Consider the following 26,131-nt stretch of genomic DNA (forward strand, 5'->3'; position numbering starts at 1 on the left):
CCTGTATAGACTAATAAAATATTTATCAATCTGAATAAAGGATACCAACATTACTGAAGTATATACCCAAACTTCAGATGTACCTGAGAAAGAACAATGCCTTTTTTTTCTTCTAATGACTGTAGCTATTGCATTATGCGTACTTCTCCAGACTTTTTTTTTAAGCTTTTGGCACTGCTATAGGCATGTCAGGGAAACTGTGTACAAGGCTCCATGAACTGCTCCCTGGACTCAACATATGTGATATAACACAGCCACACATGCATGTCCAAGTAACACCCTCTTAGGATGCATACAACCTTCCCTTTTCAAGAAAGTATTAGCTGTGGCCTCACTGACATTTAGGGAGACTTAGAGCAGGGAAGATGCTATTCCCTGAAAAGAAATCATTATTTGTACTCCTTTTTCCACTCATCCCCAAGAGACTGCCCAATTCTATATCAACTAAGACCTTCAAAAGACGACAGTTTTCTTTTTTTTTTTTTTGAGATGGAGTCTCACTCTGTCGCCCAGGCTTGAGTACAGTGGCACAATCTTGGCTCACTGCAAGCTCTGCCTCCCGGGTTTACGCCATTCTCCTGCCTCAGCCTCCCGAGTAGCTGGGACTGCAGGCGCCCGCCACCACACCCGGCTAATTTTTTTTTTTGTTTTTTTAGTAGAGATGGTGTTTCATTGTGTTAGCTAGGATGGTCTCGATCTTCTGACCTCGTGATCTGCCCACCTCGGCCTTCCAAAGTGCTGGGATTACAGACGTGAGCCACCGCGGCCGGACTGAGAGAGGGCAGTTTTCTAACCTTAGTGGCAAGGACTCACTGTTGCAAGTGACCCCGATGGATCTTCCCAACTGTTGTATAGATTTGGAGGCCAGTGAAGAGCTTTTCCAGTGGGTTAGAAGACTTGTTCTCTCCTGTCATCAAGAATCTGACCATCGTTTGTTCCCTCTCTCCAGAGAAATGGCACACATTGTGTTAAACAAGGCAGCTACAGTCCTAAAGAATACATTTGCCTCAGATGTGCACAGCAGCTAGCTATGTGTTCATCCTTCCCTCACTTAAATAAAGTACTCCTCCTTGGACCTCCAAGCTGACAGTTCCAGGCAGCTCGCTAGTCCCGTTAGTGGACCTCAGTGTAGCTCAGGCCCCGTCCTAGCCCTGCAGCACCTAGGGAATGACGCCCTCCTGTTTGGTTTAGAATGCTCATATTCTCATTTATTCAAGTATGTTTTAGTTGCAGATGTATCTGTTAACTGGATGAATTGGGAACATCATGAAAATATGAACTGGATTTTTAAAATCTTTGTATCCAGAGCATCTAGTGTTTGCCTAAATTCCTTCAGAACACAGTCATAAACAGGAAGCCCTTGGGTCAAATTCAGTTTGTCCTGCACAGTGTTTTGTTTTTGAACTGTTTATTGAAGTGTATGTTACCAAAAAAAAAAAAAAATGGTACAACTCAATTAATTTTTACAAAATGACCCCAATCAAGAAATCCTAGCCTCATACTCCATTCTCATACATCCAGAATCCCTCCTCATACTCCTCAAGTCACAGCCTGAGTTCAGCACCATAGGTTATTTCTTGAATTTTATATAAATGGAATCATACTGTGCATTCTCTTTTGCATCTGGCTTTTTTCATTCAGTGACATGCTTTTGAGATCCATTCATGTCATTGTGATACACGGCAGTTCATTCTCATCACTGTGTAGTATTCTCATATATGAGTAAGCCACAAGTTGTTTATATATTCAACTAGATTAAGTACCTTTTGGAGAGCTACTATGAACGTTCCTCAGTCTGTCATTTGGGGGTCATATGCCTATGTATTTTTGTTAGGTGAAATTGCTGTATTTAAAAATAAGATTTCAACTTCTCTTTAAAAATTAGGCTTTGCCAGTCCGTGATTTCTGGTTTTGCATGGCAACTGTTGTCTCTGGGACATGTGTTTTTCACTTCTATACTCACAGGATGTTGTCCATGTCACCCACCCAAGCCACTCCTCAGTCGAGTTGCCTGTGTGGCCTTTCTGGGTGCAGTTTTGCCACCCATGTCTAGAGAGATAGGAGGCAGTTCCTGTAAGGTTGTTTCTAAATATATGTTACAGCTACTTTTCCTTGATATTTTGCTTCGATCTTTGGGCAGAGGGCCCAGGGAAAGAAATAGGCCCTGGAATAAGATGCTGGGTTTAGGGTAGTATATTCGGCTTATTACTCTGTTCTGCAGATAATGTAGACGTGCAGGCCTCAGGCACCACCCTCCACCATCTTGGGGCTGTGGCTTGGAAAGCTTTGCCTCACACTTGCCAGAGATGGTGCAGCAGGCACGAGCATGCCTGAGCTTATCCCCACCCTTTTCCAGGTTATCATTCCAAACGAAGCAGTGTACCTCTTCTTCCCTCAAGTATTGTGAGGAGAAAACCTTCCATTTTTGTTTCCTAAAGGGGTCCTATGGCGGGGACCTAGTTCTTTTCTCCATGTTTGTTTGTTGTTGTTTTTATTGTTCTATTTTTGCCTCATTGAGCCTTGGTCTAAATAATGAAGAACTAGTTGCATTATAACAGCATGTTTAGGAATCACAAGTAATCTACATTATGTTACAAACACAAAGATAAATTACAAAACTGAAAAAGTAATATTCTCAGTACTGACAGTTTATGAATAAAAATATTGATTGCCATAAAAGAAACTTTAATGGAAATTTATTTTCCTTTGGTCTTATATATGCTAACCATTGTGAAAATAAAAATAAATTGCCTAATCTAAGCTGTCATATGATTTCTCACACCCTTTCCAGAACTTCTCCTGGTCTAGACATGGACAGCAGTGGTCAAAGTCCAAACACAAATAAGAACAGGGGAGGACCTTGAAACTGTCTCATGCAAATAAAAGATTGATTGATTGACAGAGTCTCACTCTGTCACCCAGGCTGGAGTGCAGTGGTACAATCATAGCTCAAACTCCTGGGCTCAAGCAGTTGTCCCACCTCGGCCTCCAAAGTGCTGAGATTCCAGGTGGGAACCACCTGCACACAGCCCAAATGAAAAGGTTTGATAGGCGAGGCAGGAGCTATAGGAGCAGCATGTGTCAGGAGTATATTGAGGGGCATACACACACCTGCCAAAAATTAGGCAGTTTGAATTTTCTGATGTCCTTTTGCCAGTCTCTGGTGTCCTTCACGTTCTAAATGAATTGGAATAGATTGTACAATGTTATCTTATAGTAGTAGCTACAAGAAAGGCCGTCCACCCATCCATTCATTCAACAAATAGTGTAAGTGCTATGGAGAGAAGCAGGATGGGGGTGGGACTGTCAGGGGTACCCTCCCTGTCAGGTGACAGTCACAAGACCTGAGGACTGTGAGGGAGTTAGCCATGCCATACAAACACCCACTTTAAGAATGTTCTAGGCCACTGAATCCTAGGATGTAAATATGCATAACATAGGGATTTTTGTATAGTAGATGCTTTAAAAAGCTTCTGTGAAGGGATAAATGATTAAGATTTCATGGGTTTTGATGTTCAAGTGTCCCTCATGGTGGACTAGGCACTTTGGTTTCTAATGAATTTACTTTGTACTGTAGGTTGTGACCCAGGGGCAGTATTCAGCCTGCAGATTGTTTGGAGTATATAGTATTTTTAAAAACCAGGAAATTTGATATCAAAGTCCAAGTTTACAATGTATTTTGAAAAATATGAGCTGCAAACCCTGACCCTGATGTCCTGTGTAGCAGCAATTTGCTGAGCACGTAGGCCCTCCATGGTTCTCTGCTGCCCTGACCTCCTCTTACCCTCTCCTCACAGCTCTTCTGTTGCAGGGACTGGCTTCTGCTGTGTCATGTGGCTGAGCTCACTCTGTCATCCTACTTAAAGTTTCTAGTTCTGAAAAATGAATTATAATAAATTGTCACTGAATGTTCATTCAGTTGAGTTTATGAAAAATGAAGGACTTATATAATTCTGTTTATTATATTTTGCATGTATCAGGTTTTTTTTTTCGACACAGAGTCTCGTTCTGTCGCCCAGGCTGGAGTGCAGTGGCACAATCTCAGCTCACTGCAACCTCTGTCTCCTGAGTTTAAGCAATTCTGCCTCAGCCTCCTGAGTAACTGGGATTACAGGTGCAGCCCACCACACCTGGCTAATTTTTGTGTTTTTCGTAGAGATGGGGTTTTGCCATGTTGGCCAGGCTGGTCTCGAGTTCCTGACCTCAGGTGATCCGCCCGCCTCGGCCTCCCAAAGTGCTGGGATTACAGGCGTGAGCCACCGCACCCAGCTGTGTCAAATATTTTTAACGAATGTCTGAAGTCAGTTTGCTTTGAGGAATCTGTACAAGTAATGGTTTTGTTTTAAATAAATTTCTTACCTCTTTCCAGTGAGCAGACCTGGGAGCAGTGAGCACATCTGGTTTCCAGATCTGTGTTTCTAAATACTGTTTCCCACTAAGGGCACCAGGACTCCTTGGAAAAATGGCCCATAAAAGGTCTGGACCAGAGAAATAAAGGTGTCTGAAAAAGTTTCTTGTACCAAGAAGTGTGAAAGTTTGCAGAGTTTACCAAGGACTCCGAAAAGGAACATAGAAGCCACCATGAAGGGGCAGCTTGAGCATCTCAAAAAAATAAAAAACAGTGGATTATAACACATACGATACTAAATCCTTTTTATAATAACAGAGAAAAGAAGGTTAAAAGGATCAGAGTTTTTCCTTACAGATGAATGTCAGTTAATGAATGCAGAAGGAATAACAGAAAATCACCACAGTGAAACCTCCAATATAATAATTGATTTAAGGAAAGATAATCAAGGGAAGCTAAAACAATTAAGTCAGCCTCGGCAACACAGTGAGATCCTGTCTCTACAAAAAATAAAATAGACCAGACATGGTGGCACACACCTATAGTCCCAGCTACTGGGAAGGCTGAGGTGGGCGAATCACTTGAGGCTGGGAGGTCAAGGCTTCAGTGATCACACCACTGCACTCCAGCCTGGGTGACAAAGCCAGACCCTGTCTCAAAAAATAAGTAAATATATAACACCATTAGGTCAGAGTTTGCTCGATAGCAAGAATCTGTACTTTGAGTACCCATACAACCATTGTATTTTTCACTTTCGGGGTACAGCATTCAGTAAATTACTTGAGCTGGTCAGCGCTTTATTATAAAATCGGCTTCACGTTAGATTATTTTGCCAACTGAAGAATAATATAGTATTCTGAGCCCATGTACATAGCTTAGGCTGAGCTATGACATTAGATGAAGGTGAGGTGTATTAAATACATTTTGACCTATGATATTTTCAACTTATGGTGGGTTTATCAGGATGTAACCCATCATAAGTCAGAGAGCATCTGTATTATTCATTGGTGAATATAGATGAAGGATATGTAGGTGCTCATTGCGAACTTAAACTTTTCTGTGTCCTTGAAAATATTACCAAATAAAGGGGGAATAAACGCTAAATAATTGGAGCAGATAAAGCAGTTTGCCTTAAATTAACTTTAACTCTTTGATTTATCCTTCACTCTAGTGAAATATTTACCACCAAATTTATTTTAAGTTAATTAAGATGTTGCCCTAGACAGGGATTCTTAACTTGGGTATATGAATACCTAGAGAATTTGTGGAAAGACTTTATGAGTCTTTTGATACATGTCAAGTGTTTTTATATATGGATTTTTCTGCATGGAGGATCCATTATAGCTTTCACCATATTTTCAAAGGGGTCCATCCTTCAAATAGTTAAGAACTGCTGCCCTAGTATAGATTTACAGTTTATAATGTTTTTTTTATTCTGAGTATCACAATACTAGTTAAATTCACTTTCCAAATGATTCACATATAAATTTTATATTTGTGAATGTAATTCCCAGTTTAGGCAAAACAAATGAACCTTCAGCAGATTCCAACTTATAAAAAGATTTGCTTATATCGGTTGATAGTTTAATGTAAGTTTATTTGACCACAGAGATTCTGTTACTTAGAAACACACCAGGACATTTTAATAACATGATGTATTCCTTTTCTTTTCCAAACTAATACGTATTTAGTGTAATCACATGTTATTTTTAATACAGTCCTGCTTTCCCTTGCGTGGATTCACATTCTTCACATTTTATACAAAGGAAAAAATACGCTAGACTAAGTTTTAATTTTATCCACTTTCATATAGAAAAGGGAACATAACTTCACAGAAGAAATGGTCATGCCTTTATGATTTAGTTGTATCACCACTAAAGTTTACTTACTGAGTTTAGAACATTTATTCCTTTGCAAATAACAGTATGTGACAGACTGAACTCCAGCAGGGCTTACATTCTCAAATGCTCCTGTTCACCTTGTAGTAAAAGACATGTCATAAGCTGAAGCCTTAAGACATGTAGAATCAAACATGGACTAATTCAGGATTACACAGTTTGCAGGAGATTTTCCTCTTAAAACCTTTTACAAATGCCTTTGATTCTGTTGGACTAGTTTCAATTGAGCTGATGGTCATAGGGCCAGAAATGAATACGAAAGGATCAAACTTGCTAGGGAAGCCTCTGCCCGAAGCTTGCCACGTGGGCTACAGATGGAAAGGCCTGGGTTTGCCAGTGCAGACTGTCTTGCTGTACCGTTGGAGACTCATTCAGGGGTTATTTCTAAGGGAAGAATTCATCTATAGGACAGGCTCATTGATCAGATACTTCTCTAGTTTGGCTGACTGTTTTAAATACAATTTTCCCCCTTTTTAGATATTATAAGTAATCACAGTGAATCACACAAATCAAACTTAATGTTCTTTCCTATGGTCAGGATCTTTTTTTTTTTTAATCTTATGATGAGATGTCATTTACAATCTCTGAGTTCCAGTTTCCTCACCCTCTTGGCCCCCTCAGCCTGGAGATCCTGCTCAGATGTTTGTGTATACCGTGGTTCACTCTGTTCCGTGTCCTGGATGTGATCATACAGTAACACAGTAGAAAGGCAGTCAAACTCAGGTTTTGCTGTTAATTTCCCACCTACTCCTCAGGAGAGCCATGCTGTTGCCAAGGTTGCAGGGTCCCCGCTGGACCCCCACTGGCCCACAGAGTCCAAGGGGTTTACTTCTGGCGCTCTGCAGAGCATGTGTGCAGAGCCCACATGTCTTAGTATACTAGACCCACTCCTTTTTCCACTGTATTTCCACCAATCTAAGAAATCAGTTATTTTAAATAATTAATATTCACCATACTCAGAGGCCTGGAAGCCTTGAGCAAGTTAAGTAACTTCCTGCTCACCAGTTTCCTGTAGTCTATCCCTGGAAACATTGACACTCACCTTTTTTTATGTCTGCCCTATGCCCAGCACCTCCACAGGATATCAACTTGTTTAGTCTTCCCATCAGCCCTGGGAGGCAGATGTTGTTTCCTGATTTTGTGCACAAAGAAACTAGAACTCTAAGTAACTTGGCCAGGTCCGTGGCTAGTACTGATTCTAGTTCAGAGCCAAGATACTCATTATTGTTTTTTTAACTACAAGAGAGGAATCTCCATGTTTCACAGACTTGGGGGGCTTAAGGCCCGTAATGGTCATTTGGTGTTAAGTTAGAGCTGGGCAGAAACTTCTTTTCATGGGTACTTTTAATATTTTTGAATTTTAAGTCCATCAAGGTTCTGAATTTACATTCAAACATGGATAGATAAATAGTTCAGTCATCTGTCAGTCTGTAAATGTTTTTGCCATGAGGACATTTTCTATCCTTTTTCTAAAGAAGGGAAAGAGGTGGAATCAATATCATAAAGGGTTTTACTCCACCCTTTGAAGTTTCACTTCAACAGCAGAATTTGAGTATTTCATTCTTTTAAGTCAGCATCTTAGGAACATAGTAATTTATGGTATGTTTAAATGATGGCTTTGGAAGGCATAGTCAGTGTTGCTATTATGCAGAGCAATCAGATTGATTACTAAGTATTACCAGTTGTCAAAGCATAACTTAATTGTTTAAAAAATATACTTAGCTTTCTGAGGTCCTTGTCAGAAATATTAATAACATAAATGATTCCCTTTTAATTTTGTGACCCTATATAAATCTTTTTCTGCTCAGTTTCTAAGTTTTTCTGTGAAAATCCTTAAATTTTGCAGGTTCCTTTCTTTTTTATTTAGGAGTAATGTCAACTTTGGATAATATCAACTCTTTGGGTAATATAACTCGTAAGCCGAACCAGTTTTGACTGGGAGATGAAGGAGATGGAACTCTTTATTCAAGAGCCATTTTAGCACCTACTTTGCACAAAATTCAGGGGGTTAAGAAATGAGTCGTCTCTGTTCTGTTAAGTTTTACAGTCTTTTTGGGGAAACAAGCTATACCCCTCAACCCAGCTACTGTACAACACCCGCATACACAGAGAAGTAATCAATACCTAACTAATAATTCCAGATAACCATTATGTAGGACCTAACTAATAACACTAAAGAGGTAATCACTGCAGATCTACCTAATAATACCAGGTTTGTCCTGGGCAGCGGCACAGCTGCTGAATGGCGGGGGTTTTGTGGGGCTGGGGGTCCTGAGGAACTAGGCTTTTAGGTGCAACTCATCCTGTGCTTGGAACCTGGCTCTGAAAGGTGAAAGGCTCAAGTCAGATGGAGACTGCAGTGAACTTGGCTTCTGTGTCCCTCCCTTGAAGCTGAGGGTCGGCGCCCGTCAGAGTTTGGCTCAACTGCCCCTGTCTTGTCAGGCCCCTTCAGGTGTACGTCCTTGCCTGTGCATTCAGCTTTGACCCCATACTTTCCCGTCTTTCCTGTCCTCTCCTTGTCTTGCCTGACCCCCATGGTGACACCCCAAGTTCAGCATTCTCTCACAGATGGCCCCTTTCTCTCAACTTCTCAGCAGCTTTATGAGAATCAGCAGTTTCTTCTTTGGTCCCTTCTTTTCCGTCTGTCCCTTATCTGGCAAGATCACTATTCACTGAATTCCTTTTGGTGTCTCTAGTATCTGTGCAGTGAAGGCCGTCACTCTCTTTCTAGATATTTGCAGTGGGTAGTTCTTTTTCCTTTCTTATTTCTTTCATGGAACACTTCATGCTTCAGCATTTTTCAGTGGTACGCTGCATTTCTCATCGCCTTGAATCTGGTCTAATTCCTGACCTGAGGAGCCCTCGTCTTGCCTCTCCTTTCCTGCCATAATGAGGCTAGACTCCTGACCAGTGAGCCCAGACGTGAGCCCCTCCATTTCCTTGCCTCACTGATTCACATTCCTGTTTCAAAGTCCATTGATCTTTCTCCCCTGAACCACGTGTATGTGTTGTATGGTTTAGTGTTAATTATATCCTGTATTATATCACAGTCATCTTTTGTTACTCCCCACCTAAATTAGTCAAATTAGAGAAACCATTTTTGCCTAAACCACTATGCTTAACACAAATATGCTACCAAAAATTTGGGGTTTTATCCTTTAGCTATATACCTGTAATTTGTGGCTTAAATTTTCATATACTTATGCCGAGTCTAAAATAATCTTAAAACAAACATTGTCATAATTTGTTAACATTTCCAAGTCAATTTAAAGATTTATAATAAGTATTATTAGCCGTTACGGGAATAATTATGTGTGAATGGGAATAATCGTCTTGATGACCCCTGGAGGTGTCCATGACAACTAGAGGACACCGTGCATATTTCAACTGTACAACATTGTAGATAGTTTTTTTCTGTTTTAATGAAAGCAATCATCGTAAGGAGTAATTAACTTTGACTTAATGAGAATGGCTTCTGAGGAGATGTACGTGGAGCCATTTGATGATGCCATTTGAAGGAGAGGTGGTTTTGAGTATCTTCCTCCCCTCGTTAGCAACACCTGCCATACCACATGCCCTGTACCCTCCGGTTGAGCATCAGCCACTCAGGTTCGGACCTTTTATTAGGCAGCCTGCCACTCTTGGGTGCCCTAGACTTTCCATCCAAACTCTAAGGGAGAGACGGCTTGGTTCAGCAGGAGGAACACCAGCCTCAGAGTCAGAAGATGCAGGGGAAGTCCAGACTTAGCCACATATTCCCTGTTGTTCTCATGTGCCACCTGCCCTCGCTGAGCCCCAGCGTCATCACCTGACCTGCAAGGAGGTTGGTGAGCTTGCAGCACGGTGCTCGTTCCTACAGAAGCTTGTCCACTAGCCATTTAAGGTGGTCAGGGGCCCAGCAGTCTGCTCAGGGCTGATGTCACCCCGCTGCACTGGTGCTCAGAAGGAAAACCTGGCAGCCTCTTCCTAAGGCCGAGCCTCTTCAGCCTGGATGCTCCGGGAATGCAGGCGGAGCTGGAGAAAGGGAAGAGAAGGCTGCATGTTCTTCATGGATTTTAAAACCTAGTGTGTTATTTAGATAGTACCTAGTTTGTTGATTGTAAGAAGAAAAGGGAGATGGGAGTCAACACTTTCTGATGAGAGCAAAGCTGCTTTGTTTGAAGAGAGAGGTCTGTTCACTTCCTTATCAGTGACACGAAACCCCAATGAACCTTGTCTGAAAACTACTGATCTGTTCCACACATGTTATTTTATAATTGAATCAAATGAACCCCAAAGAAGTAAAATGACTGAATAATTATTGGAGAACAAGATGGGCTCCCAAGTCTCTTGGTTCCTGGTATGGTTATTTCCTTATACCAGGTTCTGTATGTCTTTCACTAAATCATTTCTTTAGTGCTGCTTATAATATTTTTATTGATAATAAGCCAAATCTCAAAGTTATACTGTTCCTTGTATATATACACAAAGACAAGACACACCATTTATATTTTTAGATCATGGCTAGACCAGGACTTCTTTAGTGTATATGTGTGTTAGTAATTATAGTGTAATTTTTGAAGCCAAACAGAACATCTGTTTTTTAGTACATTATATTGTGAAGAGTGTTTGCTATAAGGACATTTATCACTTTTTTATGGAATTAAAACTTCCCATCCAGAACATCATGAAATTTCAGGGCTGAACAAGTTCCATGCTAGCCATGTTTTAAAAATTATAAAATCAGTTGAAATAAGTACAACTTCCACTTAAGAAAAAAAGCTTCAGTCGGTCATTCCGATTTTCATTTTTCTTTGGGATTCTGCTGCCAGAGCAGAGGTGAGAAGAGACATGCACAGCAAGCCCACAGTGTGCCTGCAGGGTCTGGCACGGCTCTGGATCTGCTGTTACTCCAGGCCATTGAGGGTGGCTGTAGTCTCCTGGCAGCCATCAGGCACCAGTGTGCTCATTGCATTGTCACCCATTTTTCTGACTGCACAGCACTTGCCTGCTTACTTACTTGTCTGCTTGATTTCCTGCTTATTGCCTCTACCAGAGAGGAAAGGCCCCATCTGCTCTGTTTGTCTCTAGACAAACATCTGAACAGCATCTGAAACACAACTGAATAAAATCAGACTAAGAAATGAATGAATGAGTGGTTCAGTATCTGTCTCTGCGTCATCCCAGGATGCTAGTTCTGCTGACTCACCTTATTCAGTTTGAGCCCCCTTTAATACTAATTTTGTTTACAGCTTAGATTGCCTTAAACCATTTATGTCAATGCGTTTATATTCATACATCAAGAAGTATTGCACAAATGCAATACTTGTTAAATGGATGTGTAACCTTATCTTCTTGTTTTTACCTGTCTCTTAAATTGAACTTGGCCAATTTAAAATTAGTAATGCTCCTTCATTCCTAAACTGATTACAAAGCTCAACTTTTGTTCCATAAAATCCTGTTTTTCTTCCTAACAACCTGCTATAAGTCTTTGACCCTTCAGTCTAACAGTTATCTTCATATTATTATTGTTGTTCATGTTATAATCACTGAATCCTGCCTATTAAGAAAGGGCTTAGAAAGTAGGCTTAGAAGTAACATGGAATAAGTCTGGCCGGGTGCAGTGACTCACACCTGTAATCCCAGCACTTTGGGAGGCCAAGGTGGGCTTATCACAAGGTCAAGAGATCGAGACTATCCTGGCCAACATAGTAAAACCCTGTCTCTACTAAAAATACAAAAATTAGCTGGGCGTGGTGGCATACGCCTGTAGTCCCAGCTACTTGGGAGGCTGAAGCAGGAGAATCGCTTGAACCCAGGAGGCAGAGGTTGCAGTGAGCCAAGATTGCACCACTGCACTCCAGCCTGGTGACAGAGCAAGACTCCATCTAAAAAAAAAAAAAAAGAAAAAGAAGTAACATTATGGAATAAGTCAAACTTTTCACACTCATGAAATTGAAAGTCACCCATGAAATTGTCAATTGTGGTTGGCTATGCTGGTTCCTTTCCGTTTTATATGAGATAATAACTGCATTCATACTTTCCAAAATGCTTTACATTCTTTTCTGGTTCTTATAATAGCTTTGTAAAGTGGGGATGGAAGGTTCCTAGAGTGGTGAAAGAACTATTAAATGATTAAATAACTAAAGCTTAAAAAATTAGAGAAACCTATGCAATGAGGCCAACACTGGCACTTAAGTTCCTAGCCAAGACATAAAACCAAGAGTAACAAAAGAAGTCAACATAGTTTCTATATATGTCTTATAAATTACTTTAGCAATACAAAGATAAAAGATCATTATGTTAAAAAATTTTAATATATGGTTTTGGTAGGGCCAATACATAGTAAAGACATAGCTTTATGTTCAATTGAACGGAATAAAATGATATATTTCAGTAAATTAAGGCAAAGGAGATAGATGCTATGACCAGTGGTGCAAAATTTTTCAAAAATTTATACATTAGATTTACCTTTACAAGGTTATAGTCAAGAATAATTAACTTGTATTTTAAGCAGACTCTACTGCTTTTCAAAAAATGTTTTAATCTCGAGTGAAGAATGGTGAAAGTAATCTTAATATACTGTTTAACTTTAAACTTTTAGAATTATAGAAAAGTTTCAAAAATGTATAGAATTCATGCACACCCTTCTGCCAGCTTTCCTTAATGTTAACAATGTACATAACCATAATATGATTTTCAAAACCAGGAAATTAACATTATAGTAGTGTTTTCATTTTACACATGTAATTAATGGAAGAAATGAAAGCTACCTCAATACTTAGTTATATTTATACCAGTAATTATAGCCCAGGGCCTTATAAGAAATTAACAAATTATTGTTTTAACAGAATAATAAACAACACTTATTCATAAATTCTGCCTGCTTTTTTCCTTGTCATTATGCTTCTTAATCTTGAACCAAAAGATAAATAACTTTTAAAGGGACTTACAGAGTTCTCAGCTAACACCAGTACTCAAGTTGATTATAAAGGTTGTGTTTATTTTGTTCCAGACTCTTCTGGTCTAGCTCAGTATGCATGATATCCTATTCTAGTGAGATGACCTCTTTCTAAAGGTGGGAAACTGAGAGATTTTACCTTTACTATTAATAAAACTCCTAGAGACTATGCCTTTTAGGTATATTTTGGTTGTTCATCTGTGTATTAGTGAATCAGATTGACTAGTATATAATGATACTGAGAATAACCGGAGGATTATGTCTCTTGTTAATGACAAATGCAGCTACTACAAATACATGAGTAAAGTTTATAAACAGCAAAGGAAAACTTGGAATTACTTGATGTTTTGTGGTTTAAGAACAATACTTGAATATGATCTTATGCATGAAAATGTGTAAGATGGTATTTCTCTAATTTTAATGTAATTGTTTTCGAGATGAAGATGTTCCAGATTTGAGTCGTCATCCTCTTCAGCATTGCAAATTTCTTCTGGAAGAATGTTCCTAAGGAAAAATAGACATGCAAGTCACACATGGTCCAAGTAATAATCTGCCTTCATTTAGGAGTTAAGTTTAACATTTGTTAAAAAATTATTTTGTTCTTAAAATAAAGTTGAATCCTTATATTATAGACCAGAATAAATTCCAACTACGTCAAAGATCCAAATGTGAAAGATGAAGCCATAGAAGCACTCGAACAGACCGTGGTCACACCCTCTGACTCGGGAGATTCTTCCTATATGTGATTTGAAAACCAGAAGCACTGAATGAAAAGATTTAAAATTTACTACAGGGTTTAAAAAGAAAGTGCAAAGTTAAACAACATGACAAAGAAGGAGAGAGTAACTTATATCACAGATACAAAGGCTTCCTAAGAATCTAGGAGGAAAATGGAAAATGCTCAACTTCATTCATAAGAAAAATGTAAATTGAAACTTTACTGGCATACCACTTTTTATTTATGAGGTTTGCAAAAAAAAAAATCCAAAAACTCATTAACATATTCTAATAGTGAGCCTGGACCAATCAGATACCACTGAAGGGAATGCAAAATGGTGCACCCCCTCTGGAGAGGAATTTGGTGATATCTAGCAAAATTACATATGCACTTTACCCTTTGCACTCTGCATTCCCTCTCCTAGGATTTTATCCCAAAGTTAAACTGGAAGAAAACAAAATGACATTTATACAAACTTATCTTTTGTGGCATTATTTTTAGCAGTAAGAGTGGAAACAAATGTCTATCAATAATGAACTGATTGAATAAAATATAGTATATCTGCATAATATTCAGTTGTAAAAAGGAATGAAGAAATTCTCTACATACTGATGTGGAGTGATATACTGATACTTTTAAAAAGCAAAGGGTAGGCTGGGCGTGGTGGCTCACACCTGTCATCCCAGCACTTTGGGAGGCCGAGGCGGGTGGATCACCTGAGGTCAGGAGTTCAAGACCAGCCAGACCAACATGAAGAAACCCCATCTCTACTGAAAATACAAAATTAGCCGGGCATGGTGGTGTATGCCTGTAATCCCAGCTATTTGGGAGGCTGAGGTAAGAGAACTGCTTGAACCTGGGAGGTGGAGGTTGCGGTGAGCCAAGATCATGCCATTGCACTCCAGCCTGGGCAGCAAGAGTGAAACTCTGTCTCAAAAAAAAAGAAAAAAGAAAAACAAATGGTAGAAAAAATACACATACCCCATAAGGTTTGTTTGTTTGTTTGTTTTTTATGTCATTTTCTTATATTTCTTTTTTATTATTATTATACTTTAAGTTCTAGACCGCTCCAAATCTTATGTTGAAATGTGATCCCCAGTGTTGGAGGTGGTGCTTAATGGGAGGTGTTTGGGTCATGGGGGCAGATCACTCATAAATAGATAAATATCCTCTCTAGGATCAGGGGAGTGAGTGAGTTCTTGTTCTATTAATTCCCATAAGAGCCTAGAACCTCCCCATTCTTTTTTGCCTCCTCTCTTGCCATGTAATCTCTACACACTCCATCTCCCCTTCCACCATGAGTGGAAGCAGCCTGAAGGCCCTCACCAGATGCAGATGCCAGTGCCGTGCTGCTTGCACTGCCTGAAGAACCATGAGCGAAATAAACCTTTTCTCTTTACAAATTACCCAGCCTTGGGCATTACTTTATAGCATCAGAACTGGACTAAGACCTATATAGAGAGAAAACTGCCCTTTTGTGTAATAATTTGTATAATAATTATGGATGGGGATGGGGAAATATGTATATGTATGTAGGCTTCTGTTTGCAAAAATAAATACTGGAAGGATAAACTAGAAATTTAAAAATTTAACCCATAGGAAGGATCATACAGTGTACGACAGACAATCACAGAAGGACGACTTCTCTTAATTCAACTTCTTACACAGTTTTGACTTTGGAATTATAAATATTTAACACAGTTAAAAGTAATATTCAAAAAGAAAAAAGCAATTTCTAAAAACCAAAAACTAAATAACATGTCTGAATATTAACTTGTTGGCATATCACAGGGGAAACCGCTGTATTTCAGCTGTACATGTTTAGTGGAACTTATTCTAAAGACAAATAGAGCTACCAAAAAATAATAAACTTAAAGCTTTTATTATTAGCAGTAATAATGATGTCATTTTGAAACAATTGTTTACATATTGTAAGATCATCCAAGTTAATGTTGGGAACCTAGATTTTCAGTGTAAAAGAAACAAGTTTTAATAAAAGGAATTAATATTAAATGACGTTAAATTTGATTTGGGAATGTCAATCTGAACTTATTTTCTTTTCAAAATACGGAATTTCGTGGCAGTCCACTGAAAGGCCTCAATACAATAGCAACACAATTGAAAGGGCCACGGCTGGTTCCTACTTGGGGCTTCTCAATACTATTCCCCAAAGAAAGGGGCCAGGCCCTTTGGAGGAAGGTCTGTAGTAGGGAATGCAGAAAGTAAGCCCGAGGCCCACGTGTGCCCAAAAGCAAGTGAGCAGACACAAGAGCCAGTTTGAATAACGACCATTGTCCAGATACAGGACGGTTTAAGAATAATGACTGCAACTGATTGAAGCATAACTGCTTACATGAAAGCGTAAGTGTATATTGATTCACCAGAAAAAGAGAGAACCCTAAAACAAAATAAAGCAAAAACATTTAGGCTCCAATTTCTTACTCCCACTTGTGGCTTAAAGGAAAGAACTAAGCTTTTTTCTTGCCTTTCAGAGTGACAAAGCAGCCCTAGTTGATGAGCAAAAAATTTTTTACAGCAGAATTCCAGCTAATAAGCATGAGAAGCATGGAAAAAATAGAAATTCATCATTTTGTTACCCCTAATGAAGTAAGAATCAGACAACATTCATCTATGAGTGAAACCATTGGTTCAGTGATGGAAGAGTAAGTTTGTCGTAGGAGATACCAGGCTGTGACCACCTCAGCCCACTGATCAATTTTAGAATCACAAAAAGTGGGATAAACATTAAACGCTTTCTGATGCAGTGCAGTATGAAGCATATGGCACAACCTGTGAAGTATTTTTGCAAAAAAATTTTGAAACTGAATTTTACAAAGCCTTCCCAAGCCCCATCTCTTCTTCCAGTACCTTTAAAAACTCGAACTTTTCTGTGTTTTTGTTTTGTTTTCTTTTTGTAGGCATTTAGTTTATTTGGACTTTTAGAGAAGGGGAAAGACTAAGAGGCATAATTCTCAGGGACGGAACAACAAGGTTATTGTCTCCCTCACTGCCAATTATAAAGACCCTACTGACAAAATATTCTGGATTACTTCTCAAGACACTCATGCCATCTAGGCAGGAGTGATGATTCAGTATATAAGCTGAATACACGCAGAAAAATGTGTTCCCAAAAGTAGGGAAAGTGAGTCTCAATAAATGTTTTCAGAAATTTGACTTCAGAAAAATCTAGATAGAAGCAGTTTTAATTTTAGCACATATTTAAGTACTATGCTCTACAGATTTATTTATTTACATATGGAGGTGGGAGTAGTAACATAATCTAGTGCTTTGAAGACTTATCTGAAACTGTCTCTAAAGTTCTAAGTGTTATATAATAATAATCTGTTAATTTTTCTTTTTTTTTTTTTTTTTTTGAGATGGAGTCTCACTCTGTTACCCAGGCCGGAGTGCAGTGACATGATCCTGGCTCACTGCAACCTCTGCCTCCCAGGTTCAAACATTCCCCCACCTCAGCCTTCCGACTAGCTGGCATTACAGACATGCACCACCAAGCCCTGTTAATTTTTGTATTTTTAGTAGAAACGAGGTTTCACCATGTTGGCCAGGCTGGCCTCGAACTCTTGACCTCAGGTGACCCGCCCACTTTGGCCTCCCAAAGTGCTGGAATTATAGGCATGAACCACTGCACCTGGCTGAAAGATGTTTTAGCTATGGAAATTTATAAACATGTGCAAAAGTAGGAAAAACCTCTAATGAATCCTCACATACCTGTCATCCACCTTCAGTAATTACTAACATTTGCCAATCTTGTTTAATCCAACCCCTTAGCACCATTTTTTTTTTCCTTAACATAAATCCCAGAGATCATGTCATGGTTATTTTATCATATATTTTGCCAACCAAAATTTAAACAGACACTTGAAAAAGCCAAAATTTACCGTATCTTGTTGTTGTTCAGCCTCAGAAAATGTAGTGCTTTCATTTCTTGTATCCCAGGTGGTACAGACTTTAAGTCATTGTGATCCAGAAATAATTCTCTCAGGGAATGATATGCCCCATAGAAGGAGACACGGTCCATGCCATCATCAGCAAGTTTGTTAAATGACAGGTACAAGTATTCCAGGCCTGGTTCCATGTGACCAAACACATAGCCAGGGATCCGTTCAATCTGGTTCCCGAGGAGCACGAGGTGCAGCAAGGACTTGGGTAGATAGGACGGGACGTGATAGAGCTTATTGTATGAGAGATCAATGGATTCTAGATTTCTGCAACAAAGAAAAAAGTAAACAGGGTAGGGACATCAGGATGGTGATCATCAGCTCTAAATTTTGATAAGGCCAGTCTTGATGCTGGTCCATTTTCCTATAAGCACCCAGTTTGTAGTGAAGATTCCAAATAGGAACTTTTCCAGGTATAGCCAGCCCTAGTCTCTTGCACCAAGGTGCATGTCCTTACCAGTGTGCCATACTGCCTCCCAGCTATGTGAATCCTTGCGAGGGAGCATCAGAGACTAGGAGGGAAAAACTCATATCCCTGGAGGCAATACTGAGGCCCAAAGACTAAAATATCTGTAAGGTTGATGTGTTGAATCCAAAATGAAATTCCATGAATCCCAGCATACATCGAAATGCCTATCTGTAAAGTTGTCTCTGGTTCCAGCGAGGAAGTTTGGTTTGTTTGGCTTGTTTTGGTTCCCCCTTCCCCTACGTTTTCATTCCACATTTGATTTGATGACCTGGCACACCTGAGACTTGAGGTGAGCCTGAGGGATCTAGAAAATGCTGTTAATCATCTAGAAGATCTGGGAAACGTGGTGAACTCACTGGCTTGTTTCAGGAACCCCACCTGAGTCTCTTAAGGCTTCTGCCTCACACCCTCTTTTCACCTGATAAAGACTCCTCTGCCCACAGTGGACTCAGTGCCACATGCTGCTGAGCCCAGTTGGCCTCTCCATCCTGTTTCTGAATGACCCACGTCCCCGACTGTGTTACTTGGGCACATAGTTCCAGGACACGCAATCCCAGATCCCAGTTGTCTGCTGGATTTGCTGCAGGGCTTGCTTCTGACTCCCTCCCCCTTCACTGAGAGCTACAGCCAGAGGTTGCTGATTCTTGTCCAGGAAGTTGGAGTCTACTTTTGGCCTCCACTGTTAGGCCAAGCATTCTTCAGTCTATTTTGTAAGAGTTGAGGTGAAGAAATAGTTTGGAGAAAAGAAGGCTGTGTAGTGTAGGAGAACAGGCCTGGGCTCTGAAGCCTGGTGCTTGCACTTAATGATGATGAGGAGAAGGAGTCTGGCAGATTTCTTTCTCACTGTGTGCAGGGGATTATCTCATTCAAACCTGCTGACAACCTGTGAGGTAGACAGAGCTAGAGTAGCATTTGACCAGTAGTGGGCAGACCTCAAAGTCAGACAGCTGGGGCTCAGTTTTTGCTAGCTCAGCACTTGGCATATGATAGGGTGTCCAGTATGCAGTATGGTGACAACAGCAGTAGTAACTGTAATAATCCTAACACCAGTCATGCAATGCACAGGTTGGAAATTGCATGAAGGAGCCCACTTTGGAGATAGGGTAAGGGTTCACTAAGAAACGATTCTGTCTCCGAGCCCTTCAGTATCGTCACCTCCCTCACTTATCCCATTCCCAGGTTTCCTACTCTGTTTAATAATGACAAGTGGAAGAAATAGTTCAATAAAATTTAAATTGTAGCATGTACTTACTCTTGATTTATCCAGGCTAAAGGAGCAATCCTATTTTCTTCAATTTTGTTATAACGTAGTACAATGACATTGATCTTTCTGGTATGATTGAAACAAATTTCAGTTATTTCTTCAATTTGGTTATTTTCTAGGTATAATTCCTATAATTAAGAGAAAAGACTATTATTTTTCTTTTGTGTTAGTTGATATGTTCAGTTTCATGAAGACTAAAATAGTAACATAGACTGTTGTCATTAGTATTATCTAAAGAGTCTTTCACTGCTCTTTCAAGTAAGCTTGTGTTTTTAAGTTGTCTTTTTTTTTTTTTTTTTTTTTTTTTTTTTTTGAGATGGGGTCTCACTTTGTCACACAGGATGGAGTGCAGGGGCACAAACACGGCTCACTGCAGCCTTGACCTCCCAGGCTCAAGTGATCCTACCACTTCAGTCCCACAAGTGACTGAGACTACAGGTATGCACCACCAAGCCTGGCTAATTTTTATATTTTTTGTAGAGACAGGATCTCACCATGTTGTTCAAGCTGGTCTCGAACTAAGCTCAGGTGATCTACCCGCCTTGGCCTCCCAAAGTGCTGGATTTACAGGAAAGTTGTCAAATTTTATAACTAATTAGTGAAATAAAACACACTGTCTGTCATGGTTATGGAATCAAATGAATTTTATTTAAAATGTATTATCCATATTATGTTGCAAGAAATGGCATACCATAATAATTATACAAGACTCGCTACTTTATAATACTTATTCACATAAATTATCTCATTTGGGCTTTAAAAACTGAAAAGTAGACAAAAATTATTGTCTCTACTTACCAGTGGAGTTAAGTTGGGCCTGGAGAGACAGGGAGGCTCACCTGCGGTTACGTGACTAATGCTGAGAGGGGCTTGTCCTAGCCGAGCCTCCAGTCCCAGACTGCCTGTTTCCTACTACTTCATGTGGTCTATAATATTTTAGTCTTATATTTTTAGATTTGCTTTTGTTATAATTAATTTAAAGTTAATTAAGAGTCTTAATTTACAACCAAGGAGAAGTTTGCTAGAACTGTTAGTAAGTTTTTAATAGCTAGCTGCCTTCAAGTTAAGTTTAGTTGGCATTAGAGGGAGTTTTTCATTAAAGGATCTGCATTATAAAAATTCTCCTTGTTCTCTTGTTAGAATTCAGAAGTAGAACTGGCTTATATCTTTAGTGTCACCTTCTATTCCACCTGTGAGAATTTCCCTCTTTGTTAATTTTGGCATTTGTTAGAAATTGGTAAAGCAATTTTCAACTTTTTGCTTTTACCTGCATATGTATTTAGGAGGTGAGCTAGATCAGTCAGAGACTAGTTAAATAAATCCTGGCACACTTGTCCATATGTTGAAACATCTGCAGCTGTAGGAAAGAATAACATGCGGCAGCCTTGAGGCTGCATGGTTAAGTGAGGCAGGTGTACAGCAGTGGCTTTAGAAGGATTTATAGTATGTGCCATGCATTTGTGCACTTGTATGCCCAGTGCTTTGCAGACTGGTAGGAATGGGTCTCTTTGGAGAGAGAGAAGCCAGGCTCAGAGTGGGGCACATTGCTCTTTTGTATTATCCTCATTGTGTATGTATGTTTTTTAACATGTGTATGCATTATCTATTTAAATTTTAATTTTTTAATTATTAATTTCTGGCCCTGCCCCACAAAGAATCTGACGTAGCATGTCTGGGATAGGTCCAAGAGTCTGTATTTCTTAAGAACCCAGGAGACTCTGATAGAAAGCCAGGCACTGATAAATGTCAGTGTTACATAACTCTGTCACTTAATCTGGAAATAGGAAGAAGAGGAAGGGTGGTAGCCATGACAGCCACATAAGATCACCATAGATGATCCTCTTTTCTGGCTTGTTGGGGCTGAAGCCGGGGGATGCTGCATCCTGACTTCTGGCTGGATGATCATGTGGTGTAGGAGAAACGGAGCTTAGTAAGAAAACCTGTGTTCCCACAGGGTCTGCCAGTATGTATAGACTCTCTGGACCTCAGTGTTCTTTTTGGCGGGCGGGGTGGGGTGTGGTTTGTAGAGAGAGAGTCTCTCTGTGTTGCCCAGGCTGGAGTGCAGTGGTACGATCCTAGCTTACTGCAGCCTCAAACTCCTGGGCTCAAGTGATCCTCCACCTCAGCCTCCTGAGCAGCTACGACTACAGGTGTGCACCACCATGCCTGGCTAGTTTTTTAAAAAATATACTTTTTAGAGACAGGACCTCAGTATGTTGCCCAGACTACTCTCAAACTCCTGGCCTCAAGCCATCTTCCTGCCTCCCAGAGTGCTGGTATTACTGGTGTGAGCCACTGCACAGTCCACCTCAGTGTTTTTAATGCAGGAAATGAGGGGTGTTGACATTCATCAGCCAAAGACCCTCTGGAGCACACCGTGCAGTAAGGAGACCACACATCTGGGGACCTGTGGGGCATCTCTAGAGGATAATAAAGCAAGGCTGGAGTTTGGGGCCTGGAGTTAGTCACAGGACAGTTTTGGTAGGAATTGGGTCAAAACTTGTAAGCTACAGAGTTGCTGGAACAGTCAGAGGCCTTCTTTGTACAACACTTGTATCCATGCAAGTTACTGTCAGGTCAGAGTGTCTGTGATTTTGCCTGGAATTTGTCAGTGGACACTCTGTTATGGTTAATACCTGTATGAGCTTCTGTGATAAGCGTCACATTTCTGGATTGGGACAGTATACACTGTCTCGAGAGGCAGAGTACCTCATAGAAGTTGTGGTTTCATTTAAATTCTCAATTCCTTTCTCCCATTTCCCCCAAGAGCTGTCAGAAGTACCATTTTTCACTTTATCAGGTGTCTCTACTAGTAATTATAATTTCGATTCAGAATTTTGTATTGCTTGAAGAAAAAACAATGCTTAAATTATAGGAAATTCTGCATACAGCATGAAACTAGAGTTTAATTTATATCACAATAGTCTTAAAATATATTTTGTTGTATACCATATTTAAAATATACATTTAAAGCATCAAAAGAAATATATTGTTACCTCAATAGAAGCAGGAAGACCCTGTGGTATAATTCTAAATTTATTTTTTCCCAGACGCAAGTAGGCTAGGCTCTTCAAAGGTTTGAAAGCTAAAGGATTGACATTGACTTCACTGAGATTATTTCCTTCCAGTTCTAAGGTGACCAGTTGATATAAGTCTATAAAAAATAAAAGTATTAGAATATTAGGATAATTGAAAAACCATGCAGATTTTTGTAGGCTTTTGAAATGTCATGTGAAATGGCCAGTTTATTTGCAGGGCAAATACAGTTTTTTTTAAAACCTTTGTATCCTCCTATAAAGTCTTTTCTTAAGTACTTTGTACATCCCAGATGCTCAATTCAACCAGCACTAAATGCATGGTCCAGTAGTGAGGCAGACCCGAAAAAAAATCATTGAAATGCTAGGTGCTAACAATATGTGTAAGGAACAGAAGCAAGAGAGAAGAGAGGGAGGAAGATAGGAAAGAGAGGCAGAGGAGTTTCCATAGAAGTTGTGGTGGCTGAACAGGGATTTGGAATTCAGATAGGAAAGGAAGAGAAAGTTGTGGACAGTCATTGGAAACATTGCAAAGACACAGATGTATGAAATGGCAGCATAATAGGCAATGGGGTGGGTGGAAGTTTAATGCAATGAGGGATTTTTTTTTCCAGGACACAAAAAAGAACACTTTCCCTGGCTCACCCTCAGTCTCTGAACAAGGGAGTCAGAAGTAAACCAGAGCAGTGAATTCCCATCATAGTTACTCACTTGTTGGCACAGAGTGCAGCCAAATGGAAGCTTTGAAAGAATGATGATCAAAAATTCTCCACGCATTCAGACTGAACTAGCAAGAAAGGCCTTTATACAAACAAGTTTTTTTTCTACTTTGTTTCTACTAGTCTCAGGAGTGGTATGATCCAGGTCAAATGGAAGCTCCATGCTGCAAAATGGACAGCTCAGCAATGACAATACCCAGAGGCATCTGAATCAGAGGTTCAGGGTGTGGCCAAAATTCCCAGATTAGGGGATGTTTTCTATTCAACCCCCTTCATGGGCATTGCACCGAATGCCATGTGGGACTCAGTTCTGTTCTTAGGCAACAGCAAAGACAGTTGCATCAAGAATAGAAATAATAAATGCTGGAAGATTATAAGAAGAAAAAGCAGTGTAGATGTGAGTGGTATGAAAGTGCCAGTCTCCTACAGACAGAAAGATTTAGATAGAAGTAGGAGGAACTTCCAGGCTGTAACAGCCAGCTGAGCACATGTAGCTGAAAGACCATGTGGGTTTGTTCAGGGGGAGAGGAGACTAGCCCTGGTGTGGCTGTGCACAGTGGAGTGAAGGTTGGTGTTCAGACACAAGTATGCTGGGAGGGCCTTTTTTTAGTTTATTTTATTTTAATTTATTTAGAGACAGAGTATCGCTCTGTCGCCCAAGCTGGAGTGCAATAGCATGGTCTTGGCTCACTGCAACCTCCACCTCCCAGGTTCAAGCGATTCTTCTGCCTCAGTCTCCCAAGTAGCTGATTGCAGGCACCCACCACCACACCCAGCTAATTCTGGGAGGGCCTTTGCACCCTGGACAACAACGTCTGGCTCTCATTCTCAAGACAGCAAGAGGTTAACCTGGTGGTGGTCCTTAGGATTAATGGAAGTGCTGAGCAACAGGAAGTAGCCAGGCCAGCCAGTAAATTGTGATAAGTGGTTATATTTCCTCATATTCGCTTTCATTTCCAAAACTAAAGGTACTGAGAATCTGACGTCTTTCTCTAGTAAATAGGTGAAGTTTTGAAACGCAGTGGAAGTTTTTCTTTGAAAAATAGGTAACAGAAATGAACTAATGGCCATTACATGACTGAGAGAAAAAGAGAGAAACAGTACAAATTCAGGACACTGTGTTTTCTTTTGCAGTTATTCTCTGGTATATATAGGAAATAGGAGGTAACAGGAAATAGGATGGTGCTAGAGAGTGTTTCTTGTAGGTGAGACTTGAGGTAGATGTTGAAAGGATTCATGGACAGGAAACAGGAAGTCTTCCATGGTGGGTGGTACCATGACAGGTTGTGGACATGGCAGGTGCCTCGATGTTCCTGGCAGGCAGCATCACATGGTCATCCACTAGAGCAACCTCCAGGGCTCCTACTTTGGTTGTTTCAGTCATTAGTGACAACAAAAATGCTTTTAAAGCATGCCTGGTTTTCCTCTGCTGTCCCTCCCTCCACCTTTCACACCTCTCTCAATTTTAAGTCCTTCCCTTTCTCCATAACACATGTGCACATCTCAGGTGGACTCTGCTCCTCCTGCAGGTAAATTCCCTGCCCTTCAGCAAGGTGTGTGCAGCCCCTGGTGTTACTCATTGCCTGCCCTTCACCTTCACTGTGCCTGCTTGCAGGTCCCACAGTATCGCAAATTGTCTCATTTATTTGCACCTTTGTGCTGTTTTCTCTCCCTGGCGTGCCCTCCTTCCCCCTCTCTGGAGCTATAATCTGAAAGGTCATGAGTGAGGAGCCGCCCCAAGAGAGATGACAGAAGAGCAGTGGGCCACCTGCTTCCACACAGAAGCAGGGTGGCCTCATAGCATTCCTGGCAGCCAGCCTGACCATCCACAGCATCAGGACTCCCAGCCAGGGGGAGCCCAGCACCCAAGGGACCGGTACAGCAGTAGCTCTTAGAACTCAGCCCACCCAGGGAGTGCAGCAGGGGTATCTGGGCCGGAGGACAGAAAGCATTGCCGGCATGGAGCCGAGGCTCCTCGGTGCTCAGACTGTGGAGAAAGGCGGGCTAAGAAAGGCAGGCAGACAGCCCACTCACCCTGACTTCCTGTCAACACTCTGGGAATCTAGAAGCATTTGTGAGTGAGGGAGAAGAGTACTCTTTAAGGCAGTTCCAGGGGTGTGTGAAAGCACCTTCACAATCAGGAGTGCATGTTTTATAACACCTCATTCTGATAACCCAACTAAAAATGTGACTGACTTGTAGTTCATATACAGCCTGTTAGTACAGTTGTTCTAGATTGCTGGCACCCTTTGGTCTTCAGCAGTTAGAAATTGAATTTTCTAATGTCTTTCCCATTTGGCACTCTCCATCAAAATTTGTGTTTATTAATGTTTTTCTGTGTGTCCTGAAATCCATCTGGAAATTGAGTATTTCCATAACTAATCCTCAGATTTGGCAATTCTCATTATTATTGCTCTTTTCTCAGTACCAGAAGTGTTTTGTTCCTGTGAAGTTTTTTGGGACCTACAGGAAACAATTGGATTGTTTCATTCCTTTAAAGGCTTTGTTTAATAAATAACTTAATGAATAAAAACATAATATGTTTCAAAGCAAGTAAACAGACAGTGTTGAGCACTAACCTCAAGAGCTATGCTAGACTATTAGGAAGATAAAAAGAAAAGGTAGGCAGTCCTTGTCTCAAAAAAGTACACAGTACAATCAAAGGCATTAGCTAGAATTCATGAAAAGTAAAATGTGATAAAGCCTCTTTTATACAGAGTCACATATGATGTCTTCAGCTATCTAGCACAGTCCAGAAACAGGCAGAAGAGGAGCCAGTGC

General features: G+C 40.3%; 2 protein-coding genes across 3 annotated transcripts in view; one reads left to right on the forward strand and one right to left on the reverse strand.

Moving 5' to 3' along the window:
* CENPP (centromere protein P) overlaps positions 1–26,131 on the forward strand; it is a 272,761-nt gene that overhangs the window by 150,162 nt on the left and 96,468 nt on the right. The gene's annotated exons all lie outside the window — the stretch shown is intronic.
* ECM2 (extracellular matrix protein 2) overlaps positions 12,524–26,131 on the reverse strand; it is a 41,611-nt gene continuing 28,003 nt past the window's right edge. For both annotated transcript variants that reach the window (XM_015117266.3, XM_015117264.3), the window contains exons 7-10: positions 22,593–22,750; positions 19,585–19,724; positions 17,804–18,130; positions 12,524–13,690 (exon numbers count right to left, since the gene is read on the reverse strand). In XM_015117266.3, coding sequence (XP_014972752.3) covers positions 13,522–13,690; positions 17,804–18,130; positions 19,585–19,724; positions 22,593–22,750 — 794 coding nt within the window. In that variant the 3' untranslated portion in view covers positions 12,524–13,521. The remainder of the gene's footprint in view (positions 13,691–17,803; positions 18,131–19,584; positions 19,725–22,592; positions 22,751–26,131) is intronic.

Source organism: Macaca mulatta, chromosome 15, assembly GCF_049350105.2.
Source record: "Macaca mulatta isolate MMU2019108-1 chromosome 15, T2T-MMU8v2.0, whole genome shotgun sequence".
Lineage (NCBI taxonomy): Eukaryota > Metazoa > Chordata > Mammalia > Primates > Cercopithecidae > Macaca > Macaca mulatta.